This window comes from Danio rerio, chromosome 1, assembly GCF_052040795.2.
Source record: "Danio rerio strain M-AB ecotype USA chromosome 1, GRCz13ab, whole genome shotgun sequence".
Taxonomy (NCBI): Eukaryota; Metazoa; Chordata; class Actinopteri; order Cypriniformes; family Danionidae; genus Danio; species Danio rerio.
Genome location: NC_141021.1, coordinates 59,648,439 through 59,672,293, shown reverse-complemented (window position 1 = coordinate 59,672,293; position 23,855 = coordinate 59,648,439). Strand labels below are relative to the sequence as shown.

At 40.9% G+C, this 23,855-nt stretch overlaps 2 protein-coding genes across 4 annotated transcripts in view; both read right to left on the bottom strand.

The window, feature by feature from the left end:
• LOC147847069 (cell adhesion molecule CEACAM5-like) overlaps positions 1–23,855 on the bottom strand; it is a 28,899-nt gene that overhangs the window by 3,976 nt on the left and 1,068 nt on the right. Inside the window, 7 exon segments of the mRNA XM_088649523.1 lie at positions 733–990; positions 1,351–1,590; positions 1,689–2,039; positions 10,928–11,185; positions 11,489–11,728; positions 11,827–12,177; positions 13,218–13,491. Coding sequence (XP_088505649.1) covers positions 733–990; positions 1,351–1,590; positions 1,689–2,039; positions 10,928–11,185; positions 11,489–11,728; positions 11,827–12,177; positions 13,218–13,278 — 1,759 coding nt within the window. The 5' untranslated portion in view covers positions 13,279–13,491.
• The window catches only part of LOC147847070 (uncharacterized), a 10,254-nt gene continuing 463 nt past the window's right edge, over positions 14,065–23,855 (bottom strand). Inside the window, exons 2-10 of one of the 3 annotated variants that reach the window (XR_015477157.1) lie at positions 23,762–23,831; positions 18,514–18,864; positions 18,170–18,415; positions 17,849–17,951; positions 17,715–17,760; positions 15,180–15,245; positions 15,027–15,104; positions 14,728–14,909; positions 14,065–14,602 (exon numbers count right to left, since the gene is read on the bottom strand). Coding sequence is in view for 1 of the 3 variants with exons in the window: in XM_087238195.1 (XP_087094321.1) it covers positions 14,886–14,909; positions 15,027–15,104; positions 15,180–15,245; positions 17,715–17,760; positions 17,849–17,951; positions 18,170–18,415; positions 18,514–18,864; positions 23,762–23,822 (975 nt within the window). In the remaining 2 variants the exon portion in view is untranslated. Of the gene's footprint in view, positions 14,910–15,026; positions 15,105–15,179; positions 15,246–17,714; positions 17,761–17,848; positions 17,952–18,169; positions 18,416–18,513; positions 18,865–23,761; positions 23,832–23,855 lie in introns of all 3 variants that reach the window. The other 2 variants (XR_015477156.1, XM_087238195.1) reach the window with 2 other exon arrangements.

Genomic DNA, 23,855 nt, shown 5'->3' with positions numbered 1-23,855 from the left:
TCATGTTTTGATACTTGATTGGTCTCACGCAGTGAAGTGATGGGATTCACAGGTCAGAGTTCACCAAGCTTGAACTTTGCACCGCAGCGAACTGTGAAACTTGTTGCACGAGTTTGCGTTTCTGGTCTGACGCATTTGCGTACATATGAATGGAAGTCTATGGGGAGAATAGTCAAGTGTGACCGCAGCTTTAGGCTTTATTAAGAGTGGTCAAGTGGCAAGGATTAGTACAGGAACAGAGGGTAGTACGCAGATAATCCAAAAGAGTGTAAATGATCTACAGCTGTGTGTGTGTGTGTGTGTGTGTGTGTGTGTGTGTGTGTGTGTGTGTGTGTGTGTGTAATGTTTAAGAACACCAGGTGTGAGGTGCTGAGGATTCTGGGATGTGCAGTCTGGTTCAGTGGCAGATGTGATGTGTAGAGTGCCCTCTAGTGTCTCTGATTGTGACACTGTGCTGACTGACTAGGTCAGTGATGATGTTACTAAACACTGCTTTGTTTGCGTTTTGAATGTGTGCAGTTCATGTTCCAGTTTCTCTTTGTAAAATGAAAAAAAAAAAAGACATTGTCAATGAGCTACACAGTAGGAGCAGAATGAATATCAGTTCATTCAGAGCGAGAGGAAGAACGGGAGATAATCAGAGCAGAGCGGCTAATGATAGCAGCTGACGGAGAGACGACAATACAGAGAAAACACCAGAACAGACAGAAGATCAAGAGCTCATTTACTCACACTGGACATCTAAAGTCACAGGAGCAGAGTCGTTCTCTCCAAGGCCATTTCTGGCTCTACACTTGTATTCTCCACTGTCATCAGAGCTGATCTTGGAGATGTTGAAGATTCTTCCAGATCCTACAGATGTTGCTTCTTTAAACCAGCTGAAGCTCAGAGCAGGAGGGTTTGAGTCGCTGCTGCAGTTCAGAGTCACTGAATCTCCCTCCACTATTACAGCAGATCCACTGATGGAGATCACAGGAGTATCTGGACCATCTGCAGGAGAAACATGTAAAAACAAGACTGAAAATAAATATGAAGATCAGTTTAAATTGTGTACTGTATACAGCGTTCTAAAAGTGATGTCTATATTCAAGACTATAATGTTTATGACAAATCTATGACAATGAATGTTATCTTGATAATGTCAAGTTGTCATAACAAAGACATCTTGAACTGCCATCTTCACATTTAAATAGACGTACTGAGCTAATAACACTCATAATGCACAATGCCACATTTTTCACACCACTTGTTAGCACTATTGCAAAAGTATTTTAACTTTTATGGATTGACTACTTTTATATTTATTGTAAGTCAAAATTCTTTAAACGGGTAAAAAATAGGAAAACTTACATGTGATATTGAGATAAACAGCAGGAGAGATGTACGTTTGTCCCTGCACACCACAGCTGTAGTGTCCTGCTTCTGTTCTACTGACTGAACTGATGTTGAGTTCTTCTCCAATATTAGTCAATGTGTGTGAGTTTCTGTACCAGATGAATGTTGGTGTGTCAGTCAGTTTACAGCTGCGTTTACATGTCAGACGGACTGAATCTCCCTCTGTCACTCTCTCAGGAGACTCCAGCTGAAGATCTGAACACAACACACACATTATATCTAGTGCTGCTCTCATACACTGATTATTATTCTACATAATGACCACAAGAAGAGAGAAACCTCAGGAGAGTCACCTGTGACAGAGAGACGCACTCCTGGTTTACCAAGCCATATTCCTCCTGTTACATCAGTAGTGAATCTGAAAAGATACTCGTGTTCATCTTTCTCTGTCACATGACTCAGTCTGACGGTGCAGTTCTGCTGTTTATCTCCCAGATACTGAAGCCTCTGACTGTATTCAGGGTCCTCAGACAGATCTGCAAACTCTCCTCCATAATATACTTGGTCTTTGTTCCAGAACACTTTCATGATCTGATATCCAGGAGTCGGGTATGTAAAAGTGCAGCTGATTGTCATTGTTGAGTTCTGTAGTGCACAGATTTGTGAAGGATTGTAAATCACACCCCAATCAGCAGCAGAAACTCCTGAAACACAGAAATAGTCGTGAATAAAATGTAGTTTAATCAGTAACACTGGACTATAAGACACTAGGAGCGCATGCTGTTTTACTAGTTGTACACAGTGACTCATTACAGATGATATTTTAAGCTGATCTTGTGAATATGAATGATGATCTCAGTGTGAATGACTTCAGTCTTGATGGAGGACAGAGAAAATAAACCAGTTAAGAAAAAACAGTAATGGACAATTACTGGGCAAAAAGACCTAATTAAATTATGATGTACTGACATGTAAACTACAAGTTTCTTTATTATGAACTAGTGATGTGATCAATAACTACCTAAATTACTTGTTCCTGTATGTTTGTCAATTAATTAACAATTCAGATCGAGGTAAATGAATCCTGCTAAATGATAAAGAACATTAAAGAGAAACCTCACCCGACACTAAAACTCATGTTATGACCACACGCCTCAACTCATCAGTTCATAATAAAGCCAAATGTAGTTTACATGTTAGTGCATTATTAATTGTTATTTTCCTGAAAACAGCTAATTTTACATCTCCACAACTGGTGTAACTGTGTGTTGAAACATTATTTTTGTGTTTGCAGATCAGAAGTGAAGTTCACCAAAAAAAGTTTCAGTCAACTTTTAATATTCAGATGGTAAATGTTTCTCAGGGGACGTAATGAATATTCACTATTTAAGCCGAGGACACACCAAGTCAACGTCAAGGAATTAGCAGGAGATGGAAACTGACTGTTGTTAAAAACACTATCATTGACTTGCTGTTAAAAGCTGCTTTGGTCATCACTATGAAGAACGTGCCAGCGCTTAATGCATCACAGCCGAAACCAAACGTGTGAAAGAAACGCTAAAACTGGAGGGTTTCATGACACTTTAACTAAAGACTCTCTACTGAGAAAACAGATCTGCCAGCTCAGACTAACTTCCTATATCAGAGAGAAGATGATCAGAAACCTGCTGAATAATGTCTGATTGTGTGGTGTGTGTAAATGCGGAGAAATAAAGCAGTGATGTGAATGTAATATTGACTCACTGTGAATGATGAGCAGAAAGATCAGATGAAGAGCAGGAGCCATTCTGAGCCACATCAGCATCAAATCTATCTAGAATCCAGCATTAATCATCACTTCTACACTCATCAACAGTAAATGTACATCTCCCTAAACAGCTCTTAGTGTTAGGAAGATCTTTACACATCTGCAGATTATTAATGCACAACATCAGTGTGTGTAAATCAACTGATGACTGAGATCAACACAAGATATTTCTCATGTCACAAATCATGTGTTATATGAGCTTCATCTACACTAATCATCAGTCAAATACCAGTGTGTTTGTCTTACCGTGTTGAAGAGCAGCCGATCAACAGCGACTGATGGACTGAGCGTGTGAAGAGATGCACGTCTTCTTTAAATGACAGACTCTCTGTGGCTAACACTGTTTTTAAACAGTTGCGGAACTATCAGTGCTCCTCCATCAGCAAAAAAACACCCCTACCAGTGACTAAAGATGAACGTGTTTTTACTTTGTGTTTTAGTTAAGTAATTTACTCAAGTCTATTTCACACTTATTAACATTTCTGCAGAAATAAAAGGATAAAAGTGGATATTCAGTTGATGCACATCAGTGTTTCTCCAGTATCAGCAGCAGGAGATGGAGACCTCTGCTGGTAGATTCAGGAATTGCACAACTTACAGGAATTAATTTGTGTCATGTGACAGAAAGGGGGTGGAGTCTCCAGTCCAGCAGTGAAGGCATTGGCTGATCAGTGTGTTTACTAATGTGCAGAATAATGTATAAAAGATGCACTTTAAATATGACTTTCACATGCAGAATCTCAGATGAGTTTAACAACATCAATTATTCATACTCAGGTGGCTTTATTAGCATGGCAAAGCTTTAATACTCTGGCAAAATACCGGTCACAATAATTACACAACATTGAACACAAAGTCATGGCCAGAGGCGTTTAAATCACTGACACTCTTTACAGACAAAAACAAGAGAATATATTCATATGTGCCACAGCCATGTCACCCTGCAGCCCAAGACTGGTTACTCACTGAAGCTAAGCAGGGCTGAGTCTGGTCAGTACCTGGATGAGAGACCACATGGGAAAACTAGATTGCTGTTGGAAGTGGTGTTAGTGAGGGCAGCAGGGGGTGCTCAACCTGTGGTCTGTGTGAGTTCTAATGCCCCAGTAAAGTAAAGGGGACACTACACTTTCAGTAAGCGCCGTCTTTCGCATGATATATTAAACTGAGGTCCTGACTGTAAGCCCCACACAATGGTTCGGATGTTGAATGGTGGTTTCCACAGATGTGTGGGGAAGGTTTTCTGCATGTCAGTCTTTTCTCGCGCAGCTATAAAGAGATCATTAAAGATTATTAAACTTTTGTTTCATAAATCCAATTTTGACCCTTATACTTATCTGTTTCCAATTTATAATCATTTACATTTAGATGTAGTGTGGTTTATTCATAAACTAATTTCGAGAGGATCACGTGCTTATAATCAACACAGCTGGCTCCTTGTTAGCTCTGTAATCAGCCCTATTAGATGATTACGGAAGCATTATAAATAACCTGAGTTTTTCACTCCAGTTATCTTCGTCTTGAAGCTCCCCCCCTTTCCACCCCTACATCCTCCCACTTTTTCTGATCGGGCGACACGGTGGCCCAGTGGCTAGCACTGTTGCCTCACAGCAAGAACACCGCCGGTCCAACCCATCGGGCCGGTTGGTGTTTCTTGTGTGGAGTTTGCATGTTCTCCCCGTGTTCGCGTGGGTTTTCCCCGGGTTCACCGGTTTCCTCCCACCATCCAAAAACATAAACCATAGCCAATCGACTAAAACAAATTATCACCCAATACAACCTGAGTTTACACTTCTCACGGTGACCAGCAGGTAAGTTCTCGAGACCTACCTGACCTCGAGTTCCCCTCTCGCCCTTCTAGCGGGAGGGAGCCCCGGGCTCGAGGATATTACGAGCTCAGGGCTCTCTCCCGGGACAGCCAGCCAAATACGCTTTATTGATTATCAGCTACGTGTGAACTCTTGAATCTTATTCAAGCTGATCACCTTATAGGTTGTGATTAGGTCTAATTTAGATTGATTAACCTAATAAATCCTTATTTTCAGTTCATCGTTTACCCGAAGTCGCATAGAGTCAGTAAGTTGACCAGTTTCATCTCAAGGACACATCCTCACCAGTTCTGGTTCTTAGATATAACTGGAAGCTCAGTTTCTTTAAGTAATATTAGGCCGCCCCATGCTTGCTCATACATAAAGAAAGTTTGATTTACCCACTAGATTATATATTAAGTCAGAAATCAACAGGTCTCTAATGCTGTGCCAATGCTCCATCCATTGAGCCTGAATGTATGAGCAATCCTGGTCATAGGCTGTGGAAACATCAGCCTAAACAATCTACCAGATTTAAATGATTTCAGGAGACATTAGATTTAAACAAGAATTTTACATTTATTTGCCAGGCAGTAATTAATTAACATATCACATTTAAAACATGCAGAAGAAGTACAAAATGCTTACACAACATGATCAGCAAAAAAACATCAAAACAATTTGTAAAATAAACAATCGTCAAAGAGTCCTCATACCTGGCGATGTAGACACACAGAGACTGTGCGGGAAGTTTCATCTGATTACAGATGCTTGCCTGAGTGTTTCGCCAAATCTCCTTAAATACCCAGAATGTCATAAATTCAAATTAATAAAAACTTTGTCTAGAGATTTTACCCTAGGAGCCAAATACCATCTGAGGACGAAGACAAGACTTGACAAAAGATCTTATCCAGGACAGCCATATCACCCTGCAGCCCAAGACCTGTTACTCACTGAAGCTAAGCAGGGCTGAGCCTGGTCAGTACCTGGATGGGAGACCACTAGGGAACACTAGGCTGCTGTTGGAAGTGGTGTTAGTGAGGGCAGCAGGGGGCGCTCAACCTGTGGTCTGTGTGAGTTCTTATGACCCAGTAAAAGTGAAGGGGACACTACACTGTCAGTGGGCGCCGTCTTTCGGATGAGACGTTAAACCCGAGGTCCTGACACTCCGTGGTCATTAAAAATCCCATGGCACTTCTCGTTTAAGAGCAGGGGTGTAACCCCGGTGTCCTGGCCAAAGTCTCTCTATCGGCCCTTACGATCATGGCCTCCCAATCATCCCCTTCCACCGAATGGACTGTATCACTGTCTCTCCACTCCACCAATAGCTGGTGTGTGGTGAAGCACTGGCGCCGTTGTCCTGTGGCAGCCGTCGCATCATCCAAGTGGATGCTGCACACTGGTGGTGGTGTGGAGAGACCCCCCCTCATGATTATGAAGCGCTTTGGGTGTATGGCCATACACAATAAATGCGCTATATAAACATACATTACATTACATCCTTTCCTATGAGAGAGGACAAAATTTACCCAAATCTGCGATCATTTATTTTAGTCTATAATACTGAGATAAAACTGAGATCCCATTTACACTCACACTGAGACCTTTAAAATGAAACCAAGCATGACAAGTTAAAACTCACATATTCTGCAAATATACAAACTACATCATTTCACCATACAAACTTAAAATCTGGCCATTCCTGAGTAACTTTACAATGACTCAGGCCGTATAACAGGGGAGGGTAAGAGAACCTGAGGATAGGTGTCCAGACGGCTTTCTCAAAATCCTCTCCGAAGATTAGAAAGTTGATTGTTTTATTGCATGATAGTTCTCATGGTATGATCTTAGGCTCTGTTTACACTAACGTGTTCTCATTTTAAAATGCATAAGTTTTGCTGCGGTTACGCCATCCGTCCACACTATGCCGGAGTTTTCGAGTGCCGAAACGGAGCATTTTTGAAATGCTGGAGAGTCCGTTTTCATTCTAAAATACTGCTGCTCTGTTTAATGTGGATGGGGGAAAATGAAGTTATCTGAAAACGGAGGCGGAGCTATCGACATTCACCTCTCTGATTGGGGCTTTTTTTCAATATTAAGTAGCCTACACACACAGTTCAGTCCTGCATCCTCTCCTTGAGTTCAGACTTCACTAGTTTGATATTGAAAACAGACTCCCGAGGACACATCAGGTAAATCTTCAAAGGGAGGTGTGTACTTTATAACCTTATTCACATCATCCTGGCTACATATGTTGTTTCACTTTCTTAATAAAATGAAAACATGATATAAGGAACTGCTATTTTCACTTTGATATTAACAACTTAACAGACAGCAGAAATGTTGAGGTGTCGTGCTGCATATGTGAGCGTCATCTTCACTGTGTGGATATTTATAGCAAAACTAAGCCTATAACATCACTGCCTCCTTTCATTCTCATTGAAAATACGAAACACACCCTCTCTTTTGCTGAATACCAGTTTTAATAATCGATAATGGCCATTATAAAAGAATAACGTACACTAAGTTTATACATTATAGGAAATAAAGGCAAACGATCAGTCAATATACAGAATGTACGTGGTTACATGAATTATTAACTTCTCTTTGCGCTCAGCCAAAACACGTTACCTGAGAACAAGTAATCGACTAAAGACTAAAGTTGGGGAATATGTCGTTAAATAAAGACAACAAGTTAAATTAAATATTACGTGTAGCAAATATAGTGACATTAGATCCAGTGGGAAATCCTGTTAAACAGTCCAACCAGCACAGCTCTCATCTGGGTAGATCTGCTGAAGCACATGCCAGTGTGTGTGTGTGTGTGTGTGTGTGTTCACGTGATGTCTGTTTTCAGTGTTTTGGTGTAGACGGAGAGCTGTTCAGAAAAGGTGGGTGAAACGCGAGTGTGGACGCGGATCGTTTTCATTCTAAAACGCCGTTTTAAAACTAACACACACTAGTGTAAACAGCGCCTTAGAGAATTTCACAGCAGTTTTTCCAGAGAGACCTCCATCATGCTTGTGAAGCGCTTTGGGTGTTTGGCTATACTTGATAAATGTGCTATATAAATACATATTACATTAAATATAATTTTAAGCTTAATACCACGTAAGGATTTCTATCAGTAGCAGGAGATGGAGACCTCTGCTGGTGGAGTGAGGGTTTGCACAAACACAAGAGACCTTCACTAATGAAACTGATCACTTACAGCAACACAGAACATTGAAAATATTAAACACTTTAAAACTATAAAGCAATTCACTGACTCATCACTAATGATCGCTGTCAATCACCCGTGGCTCCGCCCACACAGCTCAGGATTGGTGATTTCTGGCTCCGCCTCTCACTGCAGCCTCTTCCTGTTGATCTGAACAGACAATAAGATGAAGAAAGACTGAAGCTCAACCACATTAAACTCTTTGACGAGGCTCATCCAATAATCAAACTGCTGCTGAGAGGGTTTATGGCTGATATTGTCTCTTACTGGTGGATTGTGATGTTCAGAAGAGCTCTGAGGATCAAGAGTGGAGCAGGAGTTTTCAGCAGGTCTGTGGTGAACGCTCTGTGTGAAAGAAAGCGAGAGATCATCAATCATCTGATCATCACTGACCATTGTCTGACTTTGAGTTTCACTTACTGTGAGTGTGTCGTACAGGTCAGAGGTCACAGACTGGAGATCAAGACCTGCATATGTGTCTGAGATCTGCACAGAGGGAAGGACATTGAGGCTCTCTTTTAACAATCTAAACTCATTATATAAAGCTCACGGCACAGGAGCTCTTAAAATGGTCACACACAAAGTAAATGGTCTAACAGGATTGTTGGTCATAACATGCATTAAACCAACCAGAGTTTTATCTCCAATTCCCTTTAAGAGAAGTCATGAGAGATTCTCTATTTTCACTGGTGGACTTTGTAAGCAGAAAAACTGAATGCTTCACTAGCGAGGAAACAGATATGCTGGTGCACAATGTAAAAGAGCATCTACAGAATGAGCGGGATTCACCAAATCCCCCTGAGGTAAAGCTGGTTTGGTATGATGTAGGAGAAATTCTATAATTATGTAGACAATATTAATTTTTTACATTTTAATTCTTTCATTTTTCACATTTGAAGATGTTGGTGTGCTGCTGTGGATCCCTGTGTGCGTAATAAGCAACATATATGCACATTTTGGATCTGCATATCACTAAAGTGCTCTTTAAATAAAAGAAAAACTGCGCTATTAACTTTAGAGCAGCTTGTAGTTGGTGAATGGTGTGGTCTATTTCATTCATTCATTCATTTTTTTGTCGGCTTAGTCCCTTTATTAATCTGGAGTCGCCACAGCAGAATTCGCCCAATTCTCCTATACTGCATGTCTTCAGACTTGTGGGAAAACTGGAGCATTCGGACGAAACCCACGGAGAATATACAAACTCCACACAGAAACGCCAACTGACCCAGCTGAGGCTCAAACCAGCCACGTTCTTGCTGTGAGGCGAGCGTGCTACCCACTGCGCCACCACGTCGCCCGGTCTATTTCATTTGCCTCTAAATAGCAACACGTCGAAAATTAGCCTTAACACAACTCCTGTTCAGACCAGCACACTCATGAATGCACAAATGCTCTGCGAGCAAATGACATGAAAATGGTACCTGAACCAGGCTGAACTACATTAATGTTTGATGCTTTGTTCACACCAGACGCGGAACGCGCGGATAAATAATGCTATTCGCGCATAAATAGCCGTGTGAACATTTGAGTTTACTCGCTTCATACGGGCGTCAAACCTCGCTTCATTCGCGTGTCAAAATCACTTCAGAACAGACGCAGATTCGCGTGATGGGCAGGGCTTCTGTCTGCCCAGTGACTCTAGCTTCATAGCTAAATGGCTAACATGGATTTTATGAAGAAAATAACAGTGTTTATGTGCTTTATGAAGGCTGAAAAACAATGTCGATACGTTTAGGGCCGTGTCTGAGGCCACTAAATCCTTTCAGAGGTGCATCCAGCTCTGTGAGCTCATAAACTCCTCCAGAAACTGAACCTGGATGACGGAGGCTTTCAGCGGTGCTTCTGACTGAGCCCAGCCCAGTTTGATGAACTGTTGTCAGTGAAGGCTGGAGGATTTCCCTCAAACACCGACAACAGGTTTTACATCACAATCACGCCCCCACAAGAGCAAGCTTCTGATGGTTAACGCGGTTGAATGTACGCTGAAGTTAAGATTTTCGAAATCGAGAGATTCGCGCAAAACGCTTGTTAAGCGCGTCAAACGCGCAAAACGCTCAATTCACCCCGCGCCATTCGCGCAATTTGCGTCATTCGCGCCGCGCCATTCACGCATATCGCGCCGCAGGATGTCTATCCGCACGTTTTCATTGACTTAACATGTAAATAACTCTCGCTTGATGCGCGTTCCGCGTCTGGTGTGAACGCAGCATGAGGAACTCAATGTAAATCAGTTTTTACTCTACACTCTTAATACCTGCAGAAAAACACTATAAATAATGTAAGGTCATCTCACCGAAGACTCTTTCACTGCAGATCGTCTGCTCTTCCTTTTAAAAAGACTGTTAGAAGAAAAATAATTGTTTTGACTCAAATCTAAGGTAAATAAAGTACCATAAAAGTTATTATTGCTTAATTCAAGTTATATAAAATTATATGATTTGAAGTTTTTATTGAGCTCACACTGCAAACGTGATGATGATGATGATGATGATGATGATCACTAATAATCCCCCAGATGTCGCTGTGATGATGATGATGTTTCTCTCAGCATGTTGATGAACTGAAAGATGAAGCAGATCATGATTAACTCTCCAGACTGATGAAGTTACAGGAGTGTGATGATAAAAGCTTCACCAGTGACAGTGACGGCGTCTGATCTCTGAGCTCCATGTGGATTGTGAGCCTTGCAGAAGTGTCACTGTCACTGGATAAACTTTTAGAGGAGTTAATGTATCAGTTACTGAACCATCATAAACTCACACTGAACATCTAAAGTCACAGGATCAGAGTATTTCTCTCCATGGTCATTTCTGGCTCTACACTTGTATTCTCCACTGTCATCAGAGCTGATCTTGGAGATGTTGAAGATTCTTCCAGATCCTACAAATGTTTCTTCTTTAAACCAGCTGAAGTTCAGAGCAGGAGGGTTTGAGTCGCTGCTGCAGTTCAGAGTCACTAAATCTCCAGACATTATTACAGCAGGTCCACTGATGGAGATCACAGGAGTATCTGGAGCATCTGCAGGAGAAACATGTAAAAACAAGACTGAAAATATCAAGATCAGTTTAAAATGTGTACTGTATACAGTGCACTAAAAGAGCTTCCCATTGCTTTTTATATGTATTTTTCTTGTTTTTATTTTTTTGTTTATATTTTCTTACTGAGTGTGATACTTAGTATAAAAATGGAGAGTATTTGTTGAGAATTTTAAATCAGACGTGTCATTATAATTATTGTAATAATCATTTGCAATTATTGAATTTTCAGTTTTGGGTGAAATACCCCTTTAATGTGTAAATAGTAAAAGAGATGAAAACTTACATGTGACATTGAGATAAACAGCAGGAGAGATGTAGGTTTGTCCCTGCACACCACAGCTGTAGTGTCCTGCTTCTGTTCTACTGACTGACCTGATGTTGAGTTCATCTCCAATATTAGTCAATGTGTGTGAGTTTCTGTACCAGATGAATGTTGGTGTATCAGTCAGTTTACAGCTGCTGTTACATGTCAGACGGACTGAATCTCCTTCTGTCACTCTCTCAGGAGAATCCAGCTGAAGATCTGAACACAACACACACATTATATCTAGTGCTGCTCTCATACACTGATTATTATTCTACATAATGACCACAAGAAGAGAGAAACCTCAGGAGAGTCACCTGTGACTGAGAGACGCACTCCTGGAGTACCAATCCATTTCCAATAAGATACATTAACAGTGAATCTGAAAAGATACTCGTGTTCATCTTTCTTTGTCACATGACTCAGTCTGACGGTGCAGTTCTGCTGTTTATCTCCCAGATACTGAAGCCTCTGACTGTACTCAGGGTCCTCAGACAGATCTGCAAACTCTACTCCATTATATACAAGGTCTTTGTTCCAGAACACTTTCATGATCTGATATCCAGGAGTCAGGTATGTAAAAGTGCAGCTGATTGTCATTGTTGAGTTTTGTAGTGCACAGATGTGTAAAGGACTGTAATTCACACCCCAACCAGCAGCAGAAACCCCTGAAACACAGAAATAGTCGTGAATAAAATGTAGTTTAATCAGTAACACTGGACTATAAGACACTTGGAGCACATGCTGTTTTACTAGTTGTACACAGTGACTCATTACAGATGATATTTTAAGCTGATGTTGTGAATATGAATAATGATCTCAGTGTGAATGACTTCAGTCTTGATGGAGGACAGAGAAAATAAACCAGTTGAGAAAAAACAGTAATGGAAAATTACTGGGCAAAAAGACCTAATTAAATTATGATGTACTGACATGTAAACTACAAGTTTCTTTATTATGAACTAGTGATGTGATCAATAACTACCTAAATTACTTGTTCCTGTATGTTTGTCAATTAATTAACAATTCAGATCGAGGTAAATGAATCCTGCTAAATGATAAAGAACATTAAAGAGAAACCTCACCCGAAACTAAAACTCATGTTATGACCACACGCCTCAACTCATCAGTTCATAATAAAGCCAAATGTAGTTTACATGTTAGTGCATTATTAATTGTTATTTTCCTGAATACAGCTAATTTTACATCTCCACAACTGGTGTAACTGTGTGCTGAAACATTATTTTTGTGTTTGCAGATCAGAAGTGAAGTTCACCAAAAAAAGTTTCAGTCAACTTTTAATATTCAGATGGTAAATGTTTCTCGGGGGACGTAATGAATATTCACTATTTAAGCAGAGGACACACCCAGTCAACGTCAAGGAATTAGCAGGAGATGGAAACTGACTGCTGTCAGAAACTGCTGTCATTGACTTGCTGTTAAAAGCTGTTTTGGTCATCACTGTGAAGAACGTGCCAGCGCTTAATGCATCACAGCCAAAACCAAACGTGTGAAAGAAACGCTAAAACAGGCCGGTTTCATGACACTTTAACTAGAGACTCTCTACTGAGAAAACAGATCCTCCAGCACAGACTAACTTCCTATATCAGAGAGAAGATGATCAGAAACCTGCTGAATAAAGTCTGATTGTGTGATGTGTGTAAATGCAGAGGAATAAAGCAGTGATGTGAATGTAAGATTGACTCACTGAGAATGATGAGCAGAAAGATCAGATGAAGAGCAGGAGCCATTCTGAGCCACATCAGCATCAAATCTATCTAGAATCCAGCATTAATCATCACTTCTACACTCATCAACAGTAAATGTACATCACCCTAAACAGCTCTTAGTGTTAGGAAGATCTTTACACATCTGCAGATTATTAATGCACAACATCAGTGTGTGTAAATCAACTGATGACTGAGATCAACACAAGATATTTCTCATGTCACAAATCATGTGTTATATGAGCTTCATCTACACTAATCATCAGTCAAATACCAGTGTGTTTGTCTTACCGTGTTGAAGAGCAGCAGATCAACAGAAACTGATGGACTGAGCGTGTGAAGAGATGCACGTCTTCTTTAAACAGACAGACTCTCTGTGGCTAACACTGTTTTTAAACAGTTGCGGAACTATCAGTGTTCCTCCATCAGCAAAAAACACCCCTACCAGTGACTAAAGATGAATGTGTTTTTACTTTGTGTTTTACTTAAGTTAATTTACTCAAGTCTATTTCACACTTATTAACATTTCTGCAGAAATAAAAGGATAAAAGTTGATCTTCAGTTGATGCACATCAGTGTTTCTACAGTATCAGCAGCAGGAGATGGAGACCTCTGCTGGTAGATTCAGGCTTTGCACAACTTACAGGAATTAATTTGTGTCATTTGACAGAAAGGGGGTGGAGTCTTCAGTCCAGCAGTGAAGGCATTGGCTGATCAGTGTGTTTACTAATGTGCAGAATAATGTATAAAAGATGCACTTTAAATATGACTTTCACATGCAGAATCTCAGATGAGTTTAACAACATCAATTATTCATACTCAGGTGGCTTTATTAGCATGGCAAAGCTTTAATACTCTGGCAAAATACTGGTCACAATAATTACACAACATTGAACACAAAATCATGGCCAGAGGCGTTTAAATCACTGACACTCTTTACAGATAAAAACAAGAGAATATATTCATATGTGCCACAGCCATGTCACCCTGCAGCCCAAGACTGGTTACTCACTGAAGCTAAGCAGGACTGAGCCTGGTCACTACCTGGATGGGAGACCACATGGGAAAACTAGGCTGCTGTTGGAAGTGATGTTAGTGAGGCCAGCAGGGGGTGCTCAACCTACAGTCTGTGTGAGTTCTAATGCCCCAGTAAAGTGAAGGGGACACCATACTGTCGGTGAGCGCTGTTTTTTGGATAAGACATTAAAGGTTCCGACTCTCTGTGGTCATTAAAAATCCCATGGCACTTCTTAAAAAGAGTTGGGGTGACTGGGGTGTGGGGTCACTAATAAAACTGATCACTTACAGGACAGGTGTCAATTTCAATTCCTAGAGGGCTGCAGCTCTGCACAGTTTAGTTCAAACCCTGCTCCAACACACTTACCTGTAGGTTTCAAATAAGCCTGAAGGACTCAATTAGTTTGATCAGGTGTGCTTAATTAGAGTTGGAACTAAACTGTGCAGAGCTGCGGCCCTCCATGAGTTTGACACCTGTGACTTACAGGAACACATAAGACAGAATAACAGAAGCTGGAAATATTGAACAATTAAAGACTAATGAAATTCACTGATTCATCACTAATGATCCCTGTCAATCAACTGTGGCTCCGCCCACACAGTTTAGGATTGGTGATTTCTGGCTCCGCCTCTCACTGCAGCCTCCTCCTGTTGATCTGAACAGACAATAAGATGAAGAAAGACTGAAGCTCAACCACATTAAACTCTTTGACGAGGCTCATCCAATAATCAAACTGCTGCTGAGAGGGTTTATGGCTGATATTGTCTCTTACTGGTGGATTGTGATGTTCAGAAGAGCTCTGAGGATCAAGAGTGGAGCAGGAGTTTTCAGCAGGTCTGTGGTGAACGCTCTGTGTGAAAGACAGCGAGAGATCATCAATCATCTGATCATCAGTGACCATTGTCTGACTTTGACTTTCACTTACTGTGAGTGTGTTGTACAGGTCAGAGGTCGCGGACTGGAGATCCAGACCTGCATATGTGTCTGAAATCTGCACAGAGAGAAGGACATTGTGGCTTTATTTTAATAATCTAAACTCGTGATCTACAGCACACGGCGCAGAAGCTCCTAGGGTGAGTCTGAATCTACTTTTGTTATTTTAAAAATGGGGAAAAACAGTCGGCATGCCCAGCGCACGGTCTAAAAGTGTTGTCGTTATTCTTTTAATGAACTATGTGTGTGATTGGAGTGTAATGGGCATTAAAACAATCAGAGTCTCATCTACCATTCCCTATATAACTGAGTTGTAGTTGCGCTATGTTGAATTCGCTATTGAGTTGGCAGACTTTCTAAACAGAAAAGCTGAACGCTTCACTATTGAGGAAACAGAGCTGCTGGTGCGCAATGTTAAAGACCATCTACAGAATGAGCCGGATTCACCAAAACCCCTGAGATAAAGACAGAAGGAGGTAGCGGTTTGTTTATTTATGTATACAATAATAATCTGTTACATTTTACATGTGCTGCTTTGCATCCCTGTGTGTGTAATAAGCAACTGTCACCGATGTGGACAGAACCCAGACGCAGATCAGCAACACAAAGTAAAGTTTATTAATTAGGAACAAAAAAACTGGACACAGAGCCCAGATAACAGCCAAAAGGGCTTGAAGAAAACAACAAGCCCATGGTAGGGTAAATAGTAGGGATGGCTGACGTGAAACTGATGTTTCGACAAAGTGTCGAGATCCCGAAGCGCAAGTGTTTCGAAACACTGCACCAAAGCATGATCCGAAGCACTCAAGTCACGTGACTAAAGTGTTTCGAAATACCTAGTCATGTGACTAAAGCGATTCAAAGCATCGATAAGCTTAGAAACGTTTCGAGACCTGGCGAATCGTCATTTGACTGCCAAGGTCTCCAATTAATCTTTGTCTCATTTGGCTTAGAGGACTGTGTGTTTGCTTGATGATTCTATGCTTAGCATGATGTTTTGGGATCGAATCCCGACTTGTACAAATACTCTGAAAACATGGTTTTATGTATTTTAATCATGTTTCTGTTTTGTGTAGCCTAAATAGGATACAGCTGCAGTTACGCCATCAATTTAGCATCATTTTTGTAACACTGTAAAACAATAATAAATATTTTTACAGTATGGTTGGGTTTAGGGTTAGGGTAGACATTAATAAAATACAATAAATGGGAAATTTAATGAATAATATAAATAATTCTTGATAACTTCAGGCCACCGTTTTTGATCTAGCAACAACCCTGTTTTAAGACAAAAACAAGACATATTTATTCACAAATTGTTTATTCGGATATCAGACCAATGTTGAAACAAAACGATACAAGAGCAAAGCATTACCAACTGGTATTAAAGCATTTCAAAACAACTGCGATAGACTGGCTTTGAAACCTACTAACCCTGCATGGAAGTCTGACACCTTATCCACTGTACTATGTTACTTGAGAATGTTGAGTACAAAGTTGGGTTTAATGCCTCAATTTGTTCAATCGTTCTTTGCTGAAGCTGTTTCAGTGCAATAAATAAAAAATGACCACTAGATGTCACTGTAGAGTGAGGTTTCGAAATGTTTTAAAGCTTCGACACATTTGCTTCGACTGTTTCAGTGTTTCACGAAGCCTCGCTTTGCCCACCACTAGTAAATAGTAATTTTAAGTAAAACAAAATAAACCCAAACTGGACAGAAAACCAGACAAGCATCTAACTACATGTAGCATGAGAAATGAATCAGCCCAGACAACAGCAAACTGGGAGAATAAATAGAGGAGCAAACAAAGTCTCAAACGAGGAGCTCAGGTGAAACAAATTAACAAAATGAACAGGTAACAAAACAGGCGGGGTCTAATTAATAAACAAATGAGCACATAGGGAAATACCAAACACAAGCCATGTGCTGAACACAAACCAAATTACAGACATAAGTAGACAGCTCAAGATGACTTGACGCTGTGCGCTCACAACACAGAAAAGAATACATTGTTCAAGCTAACTCAAACCAATGCATTTACAAAGAGAAAACAAACAAGAGTGTAAGAAAGTAAGAATGAAATAAACATAAGACAGAACCATGACAGCAACATGTATGCATGCTGTGAACTTGCCTATAGGTGCATATCACTAACATGCCCCTTAAATAGTAAAATAAACTAACAAAAAAACAATGACTTTAGATCATGTTTTAGTTGGTCATTGGTGAGGTCTTTCAGTTGCCTAAAAATAGCAACACACCAACATTGTGCCTTAACACACCTCCTATTCAGAGCAGCACACTCATGGACGCACAAATGATTTGTGATTTAAACAACTTGGCACAGGACATGGAAATGATGCCTGAACCAGGCTGAAACTTGCCAAAAACATCTGTATAAAACCCCTGTATGATAAAACTCTGTGTGTACGTCAGTTTTTACTGTACACTCTTAATATCCCTGTACAATCATCACGGCTGTATGGAACCTGCAGGAAAACAATAAATAATGAAGATCATCTCACCACAGACACTTTCACTGCAGATCTTCTGCTCTTCTTTTTAGAAATACTGTCAGAAGAAAGATGGAAAATATATTTTACTTATTTGTAGGACAAATTAATTGCAGTATAGCTTCTTCCTAGATCACTCTTCTCACCAGATGTAATACACAGCAATAAGAGCCGCTGATCCTCCACAGAAAACAGCACCAACAGCAAAACCAGCACCAAATTCTGGAGACCACAACTCAAATCTGGTAACTGAAACACAAAAGAGATGAGCTGTTCATCATGAGTCGATAAATGTAGTCTATACACTAAGAATAATATACAAGAAAGTCTATGTGCTTAAACTACTAAAAACCCACACATGATGTGTAAAGTCAGAGGATCAGAGAATTTCTCTCCATCTTCATTTCTGACTCTACACTTGTGTTCTCCACTAACTAAACACTAAAGATCAATAAATCTGTACTCACGTGTTACATTAAGATGGACGTCATCTGATGTGAGTGTGTGTCCATGTACAGCACATCTATATCTGCCTGCATCTTCTCTTCTGACTGGATCCAGGATGAGTTTGTTTCCAATAATCCCTTCAGTCAATCTCTCTGAGTTTCTGTACCAGATGAATGTTGGTGTGTCAGTCAGTTCACAGCAGCTTCTACATGTCAGACGGACTGAATCTCCCTCTGTCACTCTCTCAGGAGACTCCAGCTGAAGATCTGAACACAACACACACATTATATCTAGTGCTGCTCTCATACACTGATTATTATTCTACATAATGACCACAAGAAGAGAGAAACCTCAGGAGAGTCACCTGTGACTGAGAGACGCACTCCTGGTCTACCAATCCACTTTCCTACTGTTACATTAGTATTAAATTTGAAATAATACGCGTGTTCATCTTCCTTTGTCACATGACTCAGTCTGACGGTGCAGTTGTGCTGTTTATCTCCCAGATACTGAAGCCTCTGACTGTATTCAGGGTCATTAGACAGATCTGCAAACTCTTCTCCATAATATATCTGGTCTTTGATCCAGAACACTTTCATGATCTGATATCCAGTAGTTGGGTATGTAAAAGTGCAGCTGATTGTCACTGTTGAGTTCTGTAGAGCACAGATGTATGAAGGACTGTAATTCACACCCCAACCAACAGCAGAAACCCCTGAAACACAGAAATAGTCATGATTAAAATGTAGTTTTATCAGTTAATCTGGACTATAAGACACGAGGAACACATGCTGTTTTACTAGTTGTACACAGTGACTCATTACAGATGATATTTTAAGCTGATCTTGTGAATATGCATAATGATCTCAGTGTGAATGACTTGGAGGAAAAAAATAAACAGATCAGAAAAAAATAAAGTAGCAGAAAAAAAAACATTATTGTAAATAACAAGGCAAACAGACTAAATAATAATAATAATGTACTAACATTCAAATGCTTCTTTATTATCAACTAATGATGAGATAAATAACTCTCTGAATTACTTGTTAGTATGTGTATTAATTAAAGATGTAGTAGGTGATCTACACCCTGCTGACAAATCCAGCTTAAACCAGCCTAGGCTGGTTGGCTGGTTTTAGCTGGTCGACCAGGCTGGTTTTAGAGGGGTTTTGGCCATTTCCAGGCTGGTTTCCAGCCATTTCCAGTCTGGTCTTAGCTGGTCAGGCTGGAAAATGACCAGCTAAATCCAGCTAAAACCAGCTTGACCAGCCTGGTTTAAGCTGAACATAGCTGGTTTTGGCTGGGCTCCCAGCCTGCTAGGCTGGTCAAGCTGGTTTTAGCTGGTCATCTCCCAGCCTAACCAGCTTAGACCAGGCTGGAAAAGGCTGGAAACCAGCCTGGAAGTGGCCAAAACCCCTCTAAAACCAGCCTGGTCGACCAGCTAAAACCAGCCAACTAGCCTAGGCTGGTTTAAGCTGGATTTTTTAGCAGGGCAAGAATGCTAGCATTAGCATAATAGCTTAAAAATGTACATCCCTCTCCTGCCATCCAAAGCTACGCCATCTTAAGTCATGAACTCGTGAATGCGCACTGATTAGATATAACACTAGATCATGTCATTCATCAGTTAGAAAACTCTATGGAGACACACACTTTATCAAGCGCAGTTGTTGACAGGCCAGTGGGTGCAGGAATTTTAGTTCCCCAAAAGTGGCATTGGGGTAAAGCAGTGGTCACCACTGGAGGGTTGGTGTCCTGCAGACTTTAGCTCCAACCCTAATTAAACACACCTGAATAAGCTTATCAAGCTCTTACTGGGTATACTTGAAACATCCAGGCAGGTGTGTTGAGGGAAGATGGAGCTAAACCCTGCAGGGACACCGGCCCTCCAGGACCAGGATTGGTGACCCCTGGGGTAAAGTTATGCTGCATCCCAATTCGCATACTTTTACTACGCTCTAAAAGTATGCACTTTTTTTTTTTAAGGAACAGTTTATACTTTTGAGTGTGCAACAGAAGAGTATGCAAGCTTTGGCACATACTACTTCCTCTTTAACATTTTGTTGTGTTGCTTAGTAAAGCCCCCTGTCAATCATCCACATTTCTGCCCTTTTTAATGTCCCACCTTATTGTAGGAGCAGCAGCAGGTTAATTCACGAGTCTTTCATGCAGAGAAATCTCCTCAGGTCTTTGGGTAATTTTGCATTCAGACGTTCAGACATCCAAACGTGTCTTTATATTAGTTCAGTATTGTTGTTGCAGATGAAATACAACACAGATAATGCGATTTAAATATTATCCAGTGGTCTAGATATTAACGTAATCATTCAAACATCCTTATCGAAGCCTCTCTACTTGACTGTTGGTCTGACGCGTCCATCATGTTTGTAGTTTATTTACACTTTTCATACGCGTTTGTAGTTTTAATCGAATTCACATCCAACATGCAATGTATTGTTGTCAATATCAGCGGTTAGAGCAGGAATGGGGAATCTCGATCCTGGAGGGCCGGTGTCCTGCATAGTTTAGCTCCAACACTTGTCAAATACACCTGAACATGCTAATCAGTGTCTTCAAGATCACTGGAAATCTATAAGCAGGTGTGTTTGATTAGAGTTGAAGCTAAACTATGCAGGACACTGGCCCTCCAGGACTGAGATTGCCCACCCCTGGGTTAGAGTGTGGATGCTTCTACTCTTACATTTTTTTTACCGGAAATATCAAACCATCCGGGAACCTCTGGCATACTCTTTTCAACATACTATAATTTGGGACATACTAATTCAGTTTTTCAAATACTATTTAGGATGGATAGTATGTGGATTGGGATGCAGCATTAGCTTTATATTCTCACATTCAGACTTTCTCCTTAATAATATCATTTCAGAGAAGTACTGTTGGCAAATTTTGAATAGTGAAATCATATAGTCAGCTAATGACTACAAAATGCAACATTGTTTACAGTAATTGAAGTCAAACCTGCACGCTATTTCAGATCTATTCAAATTAGCATTAGAGTGGGAGACTGTCACAGGCTAAAAGTAATCGATGTAGCAAAAAGGACTCCACGAACTTCGAAATAGCCAATTTTCTGCCGCACGTTTTCAGTGGCTGAACAACACTTCATTGTGTAACCCTGCCGGTCCTATGTACACCACCCAACCCGCTTTGAGCTGGGATCGAACCGGCGACCTTCCGCATAGGAGTCGGTTGCTCTAACAAGGAGGCTAAAGACTATGACCTCTAGCATCTGTCAGTAGAGCACCTTTAGAGGTCAGAGGAGTGAGGTTTAACTGCACAGCACTTACTAGCTGGCCTTCGTTACACTCAGCCCCCTAAACCTTACTCCCAATTGGGTCATGGCACCATTGCAACCCCACCGATCCTACACCACCCAACCCGCTCCGAGCTGGGATCAAACCGGCGACCTTCCGCATAGGAGTCGGTTGCTCTAACAAGGAGGCTAAAGACTATGACCAGCATCTGTCACTAGAGCACCTTTAGAGGTCAGAGGAGTGAGGTTTACCTGCACAGATCTTACTAGCTGGCCTCTGTTACACTCACTCCCCTAAACCTTACTCCCATCTGGGTCATGGCACCAATGTAAACCCACTGGTCCTACACCACCCAACCGGCTCCTAGCTGGGATCGAACCGTGACCTTCCGCATGGGAGTCGGCTGCTCTACCAAGGAGGCTAAAGACCATGACCTCTAGGGTCTGTTACTAGAGCACGTTTAGAGGTCAGAGGAGTGAGGTTTACCTGCACAGCACACACTAGCTGGCCTCCGTTACACTCACCCCCCTAAACCTTACTCCCAATTGGGCCATGGCACCATTGCAACCCCACCGATCCTACACCACCCAACCCGCTCCGAGCTGGGATCAAACTGGGGACCTTCCACATTGGAATCGGTTGCTCTAAAAATGAGGCTATAGACCATGGCCTCTAGCGGTCGTCACTTGAGCACCTTTAGAGATCAGAGGAGTGAGGTTTAACTGCACAGATCTTACTAGCTGGCCTCCGTTACACGTGCATATAAACCCGTTCATAAATAAGATCACAGTCTACATTAGCTTTGCGCGGCTGAAATAGTTTTAAAACATACCTGTCTGAAAGAAATACTTCAGCCGTGGTGTCACCCTTCTGATGGTCATATTGATCTGCATGTCGTCATTGTCCTCCAGCGTGCAAAAGTAATCCTGATATTGATTTAGGGTTTAGAAAAGTTTTGATTTTGCACTTTTTGGCAAAAGCCCTTTCAGAAACAATCTTTTTTTTCATGGGTGCAAGGCCACGCTGGTCTTTCAGAAAGAAGTTTAGATTGATGCTGAGTTTGCCTGATGACGCCTCTCTGCCAGCAGTATATTCGTGCTTTGTGTATGTGCGAGTGGCGTATCTATCTGCTTAAAGAGGCTGTGCAGAAATACACATTTAAATTTGTTGACAGACAGTCGATACCTGTCGTAATTGAGTTATTTGTCGGTCCGACAATATTCAATTGAATGATTTTTGTTTTGTTTAATGCCTTGTTCAGAATATAAAAATACATATAAACACATTTAGATAATGAACTGTAATCATTACTGTTGGAATGTGAAGAGACTTTTAACCAATCGTTCATTCATTCATTTTCTATTTAGGCTTAGTCCCTTTATTAATCAGAGGTCGCCACATTGGAATGAACCGCCAACTTATCCAGCAATTGTTTTATGCAGTGGATGCCCTTCCAGCTGCAACCCAGAACTGGGAAACATCCATACACACACTCATTCACACAAATACACTGCAGACAATTTAGCTTACCCAATTCCCCTATAGCGCATGTGTTTGGACTGTGGGGGAAATTGGAGCACCCGAAAGAAAACCCACACCAACACGGGGAGAACATGCAAACTCCACACAGAATTGCCAACTGGCCCAGCCTAGGCTCGAACCAGTGACTTTCTTGCTGTAAGGCGGTTGTGCTACCCACCGTGATGCCCCAAGACTTTTAACCAGCACAACAAAAAATGTTTCTGAAGAAAATCACCGACTGCACCTTTAGTTAACACTATTGATTAAGGTAAATGAATCGTGCTAAATGAGAAAGAACATTAAAGTTTAGTTCAGCAAATAATGAAAACTCATGTTATTAGCACACGCCTCAACTCATCATTACTTCATATTAAATTAAAATGTAGTTTACATATTGGCAAATTATTGTTTGTTATTGTAAAGTGTTCTGTTCCTAAATATTGTTGATTTTACCGTCTCCAGCATTGTTTTTGTTGCATACAATTATGTTGTGTGCTGAAGCATTCATTTTGTGTTTGCAGATCAGCAGTAAAGTTCACCTAAAAAATTAAGTGAATTTCCCTATTCAGATAGTAATTTGTGCCAGCGTGTATTGCATTACAGCTAAAACCAATGGTGTGAAAAAAACTGCTAAAACTAACAGGTTTCGTGACACTTTAACTAGAGACTCTCTTCTGAGAAAACAGATCTGCCAGCTCAGACTAACTTCCTATATCAGAGAGAAGCTGATCAGAAACCTGCAGAATAATGTCTGATTGTGTGGTGTGTGTAAATGCAGAGAAATAAAGCAGTGATGTGAATGTAAGATTGACTCACTGAGAATGATGAGCAGAAAGATCAGATGAAGAGCAGGAGCCATTCTGAGCCACATCAGCATCAAATCTATCTAGAATCCAGCATTAATCATCAC